The sequence below is a fragment of the Dysidea avara genome, chromosome 3, assembly GCF_963678975.1.
Source record: "Dysidea avara chromosome 3, odDysAvar1.4, whole genome shotgun sequence".
Taxonomy (NCBI): domain Eukaryota; kingdom Metazoa; phylum Porifera; class Demospongiae; order Dictyoceratida; family Dysideidae; genus Dysidea; species Dysidea avara.
Genome location: NC_089274.1, coordinates 27,904,289 through 27,916,601, shown reverse-complemented (window position 1 = coordinate 27,916,601; position 12,313 = coordinate 27,904,289). Strand labels below are relative to the sequence as shown.

The window sequence follows — 12,313 nt, the reverse complement described above, 5'->3', positions numbered from 1 at the left end:
GCATTTAATAATGCATTAATATTGTAGGAGTTTAAGAGTGCACAAGTCAGTGTGTACATTATTTTGACTTCTTGTTGTTTTGCACAGGTGTTATAGCTTATGTTGATGTGAGGTCTGGAAAGGGACGATGCGAGAACAGAAGTAAAGCTGTTGCCAAGCAGCTGGACAACTTGGGGGCAACGGTATGTGTAATTCTACTATTCTAGTGCCATGCACAATATTGTGTATACATCCACATTGTTTGTTTATCCCTTATAGATTGCAAAGAGATTGACAAATGACGTGACACATATTGTGAGTCATAGAGATACAGTGTATTTCAATTATCCATTACTGTTTCAAAGTTCATAACAGACTGTATTTATGGCTTCCTCCTAAGAAATATAATATTATAGTAAAAATTTTGCTTAGTCATTATTGTATGAAACGTTTGAATGAAAAGGTTTTGAAATATTTTTAGTAGTCAAGTAGTACTACAAATGTACCAAATTTCAGGTCTATAGTACATGTATATCACGACTTACAGGTGTATAAAGATGGTCATCCTGGAACACTAGAACATGCCAAGTCTCACTCCTGTAACCTTGTGTCAGTGCTGTGGGTGAATGCGTAAGTAAATAATTAAAGCATGTGTGCATGCCCAACTTGAAAGGCATGTATACAAAGTGTTCAGTGCTAATTTGTAGTTGGTACATACATTCATATATTTGTATCAGGTACAGGGATGTATGCTCTCTGTGTTGTTCACACTATAGTTGTGTATCCAGTAATAACATTGCACCTGAAGGGAAATACCCTGCAATATTTGATGAGAATTCAGATCCAGTAGTGCTTGGAAAGATCAAACGTATAAAATCAATGCAGCCAAAAAGTTTAGATGAGGAAGAAATCACTAGAAGTGGTAAGTTGAATGGAATTATCCAACTATGATTGAAATGTTATGCTGGGTGTTAATACTTTGCAAATTAAAAGGCTGTTCAGAAAACTGGCTATGCATAGTGTCTGTATGATTACATTTAAGTCCACTTGCATGTACGTGCTTCATTAACTCATATTGTCTCGTGATGATAGTACAAAAGAAAAGGAAGGTCATGAAGTCTAAACAGATACTTTCTGAAGTACGCACCCCTTTACAAGAGGTATGTATTTTGTTTGTGTAGTACACATACCACTGGCTATGTTTATGAATATACATTTACATGTACTCAGAAGAATGAGGAACATGAAGTTAAAGAGAATAAAACTGAAAACGAAATTCAGAAGCCTATCATCAAACCAAGGAGGATTAAGGTATCATGAATTGCACTGTGTTTACATGGTTACTGCTAATATTTGTTATTCAATCTTGCCTCATACAGTACAGTAGCATTGGGATTATGATTTTTCTACTTTCTCACTAAAATTAATATTGATGCCTCCCAAAATCTTCATGATACCTTGGCAGGTAGAAGCAAGCCCAAATGTGCCTTCAGAGAAGCCAAAATATGCTTCCAATATAAGTTGCTATAAAAATTTGTGTGTTCTGATAACAGCATTCATGATTTTATTCACTGCTAGATGTCACTTCAACTCAACAGTTGTGTTGGCATACTGCAGGGGAGGTTGGGTGAATTCTAAGTGCCACATAAATATATTTCCCTTAAATTGCTTTGTTTTATTTGTTATTTCACATGACCCTCGATAGTCACAATATGGGTTCATTTGGATTTGTCAGATTGTGCTTCACAACAATGTACTTTGACTGAATTTAAACTTAATAAATATGCGTGCCATGCACAAAGGGTTGTAAATTTTGAAGCGTCCATCCTATGGCTATGCAATTTACGTGATTCTACTTGTGATGTAACAAGAATAAAATGATACTGAAGGTTTCCCCTAATGATAGGCCAAACTAGCTGTGTAAATAAGTTTTCTGTAAGGAAACATGCAAACCCTTTACATGTAATAGTTATACCATGGCTGCGAGGGATTTTGCTGATATATACACCCAAAGCTCAAGGGCTGCGGGTGTATGTCAGCAAAATCCCAAGCAGCCGTGGTATAAGTGATATATATCACTTGGGGCACACTCACCTAATAGGTGAAAGAACTAATGAGAACTCATCCCATTTGTTTTATACAGTAGCATCCGAAGATCGATCGTGGTTTTAATAGCGTGGGCTAATAGCCATCAAAACGTTGTCCATACGTTAAAACGTCATTAATACGTTACTATGCTTCAACACGCACTGTTAGAAAACTTGCGATTGTGGGATGGAGTTTATATTGTTATCATTTTTGTACTAAGTTAACGAACTAACTTGACAGTAAGTAAGTTATTATATTAAGTTAAGTACTTAGGACTGTAAGTTACTAACCTATTTCAACGTCGCAGTAGTAGCTTTGCTGTTCCGTGGTCTGTTCAAAGGCTGATACACGGTGGGTAGAAATACGCATCCACAATCACCCAAATGATTATTTTATGCCTTCATTAACCTTTAGTAACAACCAACTACTCTATCTTAGCAAATGTACTAAGCTTAGCAACTACTACAAAACGAGTTCCACAATACAAAGCTCTATGTCGCTCAATATAACGAGTCAAAGCACATCGATTCTTTGAACTGGCTGGGTATCAAAGTCATTGGCTAACCGCTTTCCCATGATATTGCCCGGGCAATATGCGAGTTAAACGCTGAGCAGTGCCTTTGAACACCCACGTTAAAGTGGTATATACCTTTATAAAATGGTCCATAACTCGATGGTGGTTGCTCCTGGCACCTTGCAACAACTTCTGTTCGGTTAACCAGACCTGTTGGAACCAAATTTTTTGTCCTTATTATGGAGGTTTTTTCTATTGTGTCCTTAATTTGGGGAGTTTGTTAAGAGAGGTTCCACTGTACTACAACGCTAGCTACCTATACACTTACTACACTACTTAACTGATGAGTTGGCACCTTGTCGTTATCCTTATGCACCGTACAGTAAAAACTTTGGTGAATATTATTTCAATCGCCAATTTTTTTCTGCCAATTTTTTCGACAGGGGTTTCATCACACTTTTTTACCAACTTGGATTTTGCCATGAAAACCACACATACGGAGAGCGTTTTGTTATCCTCGCCATCCTACAAGTTGAAAAACGTTGGGATAAGGTGAAAACTAGCGCTATAGCTTATTCATTCGATCGTTTCCGCACATTTTTGAATACGAACACACCCCCATCACGAAGCTACCACTCTGCACGGAGTAACCACTCTACAAGCAAGCTTACCTGTCTAGGCCTTTAGTGAACTGCGTAGTTTTCCCATAAACGATTCAATAGCACTGATTAAAACATTAAACTCGCGTTACGGAAATTCTCTGTGATATCTCTAGGATATGTCCGTTTATCATAACCAAACGTAACCAGAACGTACTAGCTACTGACCCATAATCGAAAATTTTAGGTGTGCATACATAATACATCCAGTGGCTCCACTCGTATTGGCTTGGGTGGTTGATCACCCTGCATAGGCTATCAGCCTAAGAAGTGTTACATATTAGTTGTAACACGGGGCATTCGGGCTTTGCCTGATATGTATGCCCTCGGGCCTGTGGCCCTCGGGCAGTTGGGCATTCATATCAGGCAAAGCCCTCATGCCCGTGTCACAACTATTACATGTACAACACATATGTATCAATCGATAATTATATCAGAACATATGCTCTAGCTGTATCATGATACTCATACGCATGCTCGTGGATCAATATTTTGATTGTACAAATGTGAAAGACTCTTTTTTTAAGCTTGTTATATAGCAGTGCAGTGGAGTAATGGCTGGTACTGCTAGCAAGAGTTCATAAGGAACTCTTGCTGGTAGTAGACAATGTAAAACTAACACAATTTAAAATTAATTTTAATAGGTTTGTTATGTTATAACATAGTTGTAGACGGTGACTGCTTTATTAGAGTGTCTCGATCTCACTCCTTGTCTCGAGTAAAGCTATGCAATAGATTAAGGTTGTATGTAGTTTCTTGTTTTCTACAACAAACTGGTTATACTTTCTGATCGTTGAGGGTATGGCAGCATATTCTGATCGTTTAAGGGTGTGGTCACCATGATATCTACTACCTTTTACAGTAGTTTGAGCGCTTCAAATAGTTTTGTGACATCTAAATATGCTCCTCTAAGGAAAATGTTGGTATGGAAAATCAAAACCTTGGTATGGTAATCTTGAATGAATCGGTTAAGATATTCCGATACCGATTACAAGGGGGGTGATACACAAGCACTCACTGTAGGTAGATCTGCGACCGCGGTCTAAGTCAGGTCAAGGCCACCAAAATTGTATTAAGTCAATGGTCAAGGGTAAAACTTTCCAACCCTCAATTGAAATGTACTGAAATATCTTCACCGGTCAAAGATCAAAAAAGGCTCTTAGCCGGTCAAGATTTTGACCGTTATCGCAGATCTACCTACAGCACGTACCTGCGTGGCACCCCTTGCGATTAATAGCCACTTTCACTAATCGTCATCATCATAACTATCATCATGAATGCTATGCTAGCAAAACCTGAGGATATAACAGGCTGGAAATACTATTGAGCATTATTCTAGCATAAAAGGTGCAAGAATTGCATTGTTACGCATTGAAAAACTACTACTTACTACAGTCACTGCACAATAGAATATTCTAATAGAGCAATCACATAATGGTCACTCGAGAGGTGTGTAAATTGTATGGCAATTATTGGTATTGATATCTTTATTAGTAAAAATTTACTGCTAGGTACCGGTATCAGATTGGTATGTATTTTTCTGTATTAGTGGAACCCTACATGTAATATCACTTAGGACTCTTTTATAAAAATGTGCTGTATCATGTATCGTATTGTACCAGTGACACCATAGCTGTTAGATACAGATACACTCTTTGAGGCATGTTGCATGCCCTTTGCATGAAGAGAGGAAAGGTCTGGTGACCTAGGAAATATATGTGACTGGGTGTTCGATAGTCCAATTGATATAATTAACATAATACCGTGGTATAGAGGAACACTCTTCATGGGTTGCTACTGTGATAAATAACAGCATAATGCTTTGTTTTTAAAATAGATTTCACTATTTACTGCTTTTATAGCTAAGGAAATTACTTAATTTCTTACCTGTTCAAATTCATGGCTAGTAGGCATATTGTATGGATTGTGTCACAAAATTTTGATATACTTAATATTTGTCTATGTTGTAGTGTTCCTTGGTATTTACAAGCTGCCATAGAAGGTACAGTGTAATATGAATGTATGTATGTGTGTATCATGTATAAGTGATAGCTTATGAAGTGCATATGCACATTTATCAGCTAAATGCCATCAGTACTAATTACTCCTTTAAAATGCCTATCTTCTCTCCTTAATCTTTGTGATCTTATTGAATTTTTGCAATAAAGTGTGGCTTGCTGTATATCAAACAGTACACTAGTACTGTTTAAGTAGGGATCCCCCAAAATGACGTGTGCCACCTAAAATTCCACCTTCAAAATAAGACCTTAATTTAATTTTTAAGGTGTTGAGGACAAACGTCCTTACATATTCACAAATGTACAGACATAGAGTCAAATTGTACAGACATGAGCTAGAGGAGCACTTTACACTGCTGGAATTGGAATAGGGAGTTTCTATTGAAAGTTTTGAGTTTAATGGGGCAGTACACCAAGCCATACAAGTGCCGAAACCATACAAGTGTGACAAGCATTTGATGCTGTTTTACGTAATTACTGAGCAATTGTGGTTTGGAAATGAACGACAATTCTCACTTCCATACAGCCTGCTACAATGACTTGGAATCATTTTGCTGTGAAACTACATGTCTAAACAGGTTATTTACGCCAAGTAGAAGATTGTAAACGGCGTGAATGCTTGAAGGTAATGCAACAGCACAGAAGCTTGGAAATGTAGCCACAAGAACAGCAGCGCCAGCTCATTGTAGACCGTTAATTAACTCAACAGGCTTGTTTACTACAAGTTCTTGTCAGTGCAACAATCATGATAACATTACAAGCCTGTACCAGCTACTAGAGCCTGGCGAGGCGGCTTTATGGGCAGTTCTATTCACTACCAAACGACGATGTGAACTGCAGGGGATATACCTTACGAGTAAAACAGTACAAATTTATACCACTACCATCGCTTTGTTTACAATTATCCCACTACAAGTTTGCCATTTTGATGTAATAAAACGCAACAAATTATCACGTCATGAACATATTGTACGGATGTGAAATTAGCACTTGTATGGCTTGGTGTAAGCGACTGTCAAACAAAAATTTTATTATGTAATTAAGGCGGGCTTGGTGTTGTTGTGTTGAGTATCAGCTGGTAACTGGGTTAAATTGTTGTAGAATCATAGCTCGCTGACTGGACAGGTACAAGGTACAAGAAAACATACGTAACAGTACAAGATAACATAGAAACAACACACTTAGCAACTGGCGCACCTGTAAGCGCATGCATAGTTTTGCTGATTAATGGCGATATTTTCCTGAACCAAAAATCACGACTGTCAAACTAGTTGTTAACATTTTGTATAAACAGACATAAATATTTGATAACAATGCATTAAGAAAAATCAAGCCCCTAATCATGAAAAATGATTGATAGTGTACATGTGGGATTTACAGTATCCTGTAACCTTAAACACAACCACATAGCTGCAACACATCACCAGGCTGTGGTCATTACAGCTGCTGGTGATAAAGATACACAAAGGGGAGGTGGCATTGGTAAATCCTTGGGTTGGGAAAATGTAGTATATCTCCTAGCAACCAAGTGACAGTTACTGTTAGCACTACAAACAAACATGTACACATCAGCTTTTATGGTACCACTATTGGTTTTGCAAGGACATCTGTGTCTGCCCAAAACTCATTATGTGTAGACAATGTACTATTTGTGTGGATTTAAGGCCTGAAAATCATCCTAGAGACATCTTATGTGATAAAAATCACCTTTACAGAATAATATTACGTAGTTCATCTAACATCAAATACTGTATTAACCCTTAAACGCGCACGCAGGTTTTGAGAAATGCGTGTTTACCAAAATTGGTTTTATATTGAAAGTGGTGAGAGTTTGCTAATCTGAATTAGCCTAACACCTTATATAAACAGAAAGTTTATTCAATAGGCTATCAGGGGAAGTTTAAATAACCACTGTATCAACAGGCGCTCACTTGTTATGAAGCGATGAAGAACAGCGTCTTGATTTCTCGCGATTTCGTATTCCTTCCGGTGGCAGCCATATTTGTAATTGGCTGAGTCACGTGACCCATATATGGCCTGAGGCATAATCGAATGGCGAATCGATCGGCGTTTATTGCAGAACAATAGAATGAACTGGGAAGGAGATACGAGTCTTTTTCCAAAGGTATGTAAACAGTTTTACGTGTTCATTTCGTAAAAAGTTAGTTTCATGGCGAGTTTTGGCCCTGTGTTTCAGTGTAGGGTAAAACCCTACATATCATTTCATTCACTATTACATCACGAATTAAATGATGGCAGTTACGTAGCCATAGGGACAATGGTTCGGAAGTTACAGTGCTTTGTTTACTGCCATGCGTGAGGGCCACTATAATGGCCTTTGCGCGTTTAAGGGTTAAAGGGACAATGCGCTGTTTACATGCTGTATTATATTTTGATGTATGGAAGCCACTCAACGCTTGTCCAAGACCAGCTGGTTGCATTGTGTATCTTGTCAAGTTCATGTTGCAGGTGGTAAAGTACAAGCATCACATGATTTTGTTGGGCCCCAAAATAGTCAGAGGTTGTAAACAGCACATTGTCCCTTTAAAAACAAGAAAACACTAACATGCGGCTGGATATGGAACTTTTTTTTTTAAATGCTAAAACTCAGAGTTTAGTCTGATGCCTAACTGCCTGCCTGCCTGACCACAGTTGCAATGCTTGAGGCCAAATGAAGCAGCGCACAGCCACCATTTTATGCCACAATAACAAACAAACCAGTGGGATGTGCCTTTAGGGGTTCCGATAAGTATGTGCCCTCTACGCCTTGTCTTTTCTTTTATCTTCTAGTCTTCTTCCTTCTCCATGTACTGAAACCATATTGAGGCATTAATTTTTCCTATTGACACTTTCCTTGTGAGCAGCATATTTAGACGCCGCAGACTTATTGAAGCGCTTATGTTCGGTAGATACCTGTAACTTCACGATAGGATTCCATGCCTATTTACGTGATCTTGGTTGATTTATAACGATTGAGCACCGAGGCACACCTCTTTACAATGTATCACGATGACACATCCTGTCATTATTGGCCTATCTGTATGCTAGCACAATGAAATAGTGACATGAAAGGCAGACTCGAGATACTCTAATACAACAGTCACCCTAATAGAACAGTCACATGTGTAAGAAAATCAAGCAAACTAGTATATTAAAAAAATAATTTAAAAAATGAAGTAGGGATCCAAGCAATAAAAAATCATGAAACGAGATGAATGATGGCATTACAGCATAGCTCGGTGGGAAAATCCCTACATTGGTATGGCACATTAGCATTTTGCTCAATGCCAAAGTAGGGACTTTCCCACTGAGCTATGCTGTAATGCCATCATTCATCTCTTGTTTCACTACATCATTTTTAAATTAACAATTTAAAAAAAAATACTAGCTGTTTAGTTTTTTTGTTGTAGCACAGCTATAGTTACACAGCTAATTACAGTGTAACTAGCTAGCTATTAAAGTGCGTACTGTGCCAAAATTGCATGGAAGTACATATGCCCGTAGTAGCGTCCTATAGACTACCTTTGATTGTAGTAGCAGTGGCGCTCAGATCTATGACCTGTTGACGATGGTCCTCGTTCTATTCACCCGGGCTGGAAGTTGTTCAAACGAACAGGCCCTTTCAGTTGTCTGGAGCTTAGTCTCGACTAACAGGATGAAGTAATACAATTTCCACTCTAGTACTATCCAGTCACTCGCTGATCTCACTGTCCGGCTGAGTCAGTGTGTTCAGAGGAACAAGCCGTCAAGTATCAGTCCGTCTATTAAGTAAGAAATCTCTTCGTCGATTGCAGTCCAGGCATTGGCAAAAGTCAAGGTGACAACTCAGCAGCCTTAATGTTTCACGTGCAACACTTGAAATTATAAGCACCCTGCTCTTTCAGCAGCATAAACGCTTTCTGAAATAATTTTGTGGTGTCTACAGAAAAGTGTTGATATGGAAAATTAATGCCTCGGTATGGTTTCAATGCTTGAAGAAGACAACCAACCTGATTGAAGATAAAAGGAAAGGCGCACAAGGCGTACACTTGTCGGAACCCCAAGTGGTACATCCCACTGGTGAGTTTGTTGTTGTGGCATAAAATGGTGAGCGTGTGCTGCTTCGTTTGGGCTCTAGGTTTGTGACTGTGGTCAGTGAGTGAGTGAGTGAGTGAATGAGTGGGTGAGTGGGTGAGTGGGTGAGTGGGTGAGTGAGTGAGTGAGTGAGTGAGTGAGTGAGTGAGTGAGTGAGTGAGTGAGTGAGTGAGTGAGTGAGTGAGTGAGTGAGTGAGTGAGTGAGTGAGTGAGTGAGTGAGTGAGTGAGTGAGTGAGTGAGTGAGTGAGTGAGTGAGTGAGTGAGACAAAATTTCAAGTTTTGGAGGTTTTTTTAAATTCTATATCCGGTTACCGGTAAGTGCTTTCTTGTTTTTAATGCTGTGTTTCATGTTAGATGAACTAATATTATTCCATAAAGGTGATTTTCTTGGCGTAAGATGTCTCTAGGATGATTTTTAAAGGCGGCATGCATCATTTTTGGGGGATCCCTACATCAACAGTATGACCATACTGTTTGATATGGTTTCATTGCATGAAGAAGACAACAACCAGCCTGACTGAAGATAAAAGAAAAAATAGAGTGCAGAGGGCATTGGAACCCCAAAAGGCACATCCCACTGGTGAGTTTGTTATTGTGGCAAAAAAATGGTGGCCGTGTGCTGCTTCATTTAGCCTCCAGCCTTGCGACTGTGGCAGACATGTAGACGAAAATTTGAGTTTGGGCGATTTAAAAAATATATATATCTGGCCACCTGTTTTTTTAATGGTGTATTTGATGTTAGATGGACTATATTATGCAGTAAAGGCGATTTTCGTCGTGTAAGATGTTTATAGGATGATTTTTATAGACAGCATTTTAGAGGGAATTCCTGTTTAAGGTTACGGGATAGTGAGTGACTGTCGAACAAAAAATTTATAACGTAGTAAGTAACAGGCTTAAATTGTTGGGAGAATGATAATGTGCTGACTGGACAGTTACAAGGTACAAGAAAACACATGTAACAGTACAAGATGACATAGAAACAACACACAACAACTGGTATACCTGTAAGGCAATGGTTTTGTTCACTAATAGCGATATTTTTCTGAACCAAAAATCAGGGCTGTCAAACAAATTAACATTTTATATAACAAACCACTAGTTTGGTTTCTTGTCTAGGTCCTGACTGAGCCATTTGTAAGAAATAGGTATCTAGTTCTTGTAATGTGCATTTAAAAATTAATGTTGTGACTACAGTGCCTTGTTTTAGGCCATATTGTAGCCATATTTCAGCAACTAGAGTCTACTAGACACATTATTCACAAATCCTCTTGTCAGTCTCTCCCAAGAGATGTTCTACAAACCTTAGAATTGTTAGTAAGTTCTCATGGCTCTTCATTAGTCTGATTTTTGGTTCATAGTTTTTTACTAATTGACATGGAGACAACTCACGTTTCCATGGCAATATTTGAATTCCATATCAACTAATGAGGCTTACCCTTTGCAACAGTATACAAACTTTTAACAAACAACAAGGAACTCGTGCGCTATGAAGCTTTGAATCAGTTTGTTTCGTTTCACGTCTGTATCGTTAGTGTTCTTGCCGGCCATTTTGTCAATCGCATGATAGCTGTATATCGATGGAATTGCCATCACGTGATGACACCAAGAAAATGTTTCTACAATGCAGTATAGCCGAGTTATGGCCTTTGGTGTATTGATATGTGAAGGAAGAAAATGAAGAGATAGTTCTTTTGTATTTTAAAGTTCTGGGATGAAAGGATGCGACGAAAGATAAACAATGAGTAACATAGTCTTTGTAGTTTTTAGACAGCTTTAACAGTTCTTGTTCTATATTAGTTTGTTTAAACAGCTTGTGTATAATCCAGTTTTCTGGATTATGCGTTTTCAGTGCTTGCATTTTGTAAAACGGCTACGGATTTAAGGGTTAAGAATGTATAATATTTTATAATAATGGATTAAAGGGACAGTATGCCAGGCTATACAAGTGCTGATTTTTGCATCCCGTGAAATATGTTAGTAACTTGTTGTGTTTTATTACATCATGCCACAAAATAGTGAACTTGTGAAGTTCTAACGGGATAATTTTAAACAAAGTGATGGTAATGGTATGAATTTATGTTGTTCTACTAGTAAGGTATCTTCCCTGCAGTTCACATCATTGTTTAGTAGCGAAAAGAAAAGTTTTCAGCCTGTGCAAATTGCGAACAACAGGCTCTAACGGTTGGTACAAAACTTGTAATGTTGTCAGGATTGTAGCACTGACAAGAACTTGTTGTTCTTGTGGCTACATTTCCAAGCACTTCGTGCCATTGGATTACCTTCGAGCATTTAAGCTGTTTATCAAGACACACGGTAGTGTGTCATGCGGCCAAAGAAGCCGGCGCGCAACACCCACAAGTATATTGACAGGAAGAGCAAAAACGCAATTTTCACACCTCCGTAGCTCTGTGCTGCCTTGATGAAACAAGATGATTTTTGCTGTGGACACACCCACCAACTTCAGTACTCCACATACCAAATTTGAGCAAAATCACTTCAAGTGTTCCTGAGATATGCGACTTCAAAATTGGCTTAGTTTTTTCATTTTTTCTTCTTGTTTTTCTTCCTCTTTTTGCACACTTACAAAAACTGCTATAAAACGCCATATCTGATTGCCTTGAAATTTGACACACAGAAGGAGGGTATAAAGGCGCATCTCGGTGCCAACTTTGGCTGGAATACGATAAACAGGCATAGAGTTATTAGCGATTATTCACGAAAAATAACACCAATATGTTTTCACGCCTACAGGGTAAACCACTTATGGGAAGAAGCTGAAAATTGGTGGGTGAATAGGTTAACTATTGAACCTCAAACCTTTTGTGGTTTGAAAGAAATCGAGTTAAAAACCAGGAAGATACAACGAAAAAACCAACAGTGTGTAACAATTATGCAATCGAGATTAGCTAATAAAAAACGACTACTTGCCAGGCCTACCAGAAAAACTGCTTGGGGTAATGCTTTGAAAATCGCTGCA

At 38.4% G+C, this 12,313-nt stretch overlaps 1 protein-coding gene across 2 annotated transcripts in view; it reads left to right on the top strand.

Annotated features, from left to right (window-relative positions):
• LOC136250607 (microcephalin-like) overlaps positions 1–12,313 on the top strand; it is a 44,390-nt gene that overhangs the window by 238 nt on the left and 31,839 nt on the right. Inside the window, exons 2-8 of one of the 2 annotated variants that reach the window (XM_066042835.1) lie at positions 88–182; positions 259–294; positions 527–609; positions 756–901; positions 1,072–1,139; positions 1,213–1,290; positions 5,211–5,242. In XM_066042835.1, coding sequence (XP_065898907.1) covers positions 88–182; positions 259–294; positions 527–609; positions 756–901; positions 1,072–1,139; positions 1,213–1,290; positions 5,211–5,242 — 538 coding nt within the window. Of the gene's footprint in view, positions 1–87; positions 183–258; positions 295–526; positions 610–755; positions 902–1,071; positions 1,140–1,209; positions 1,291–5,210; positions 5,243–12,313 lie in introns of both variants that reach the window. The other variant, XM_066042834.1, reaches the window with a different exon arrangement.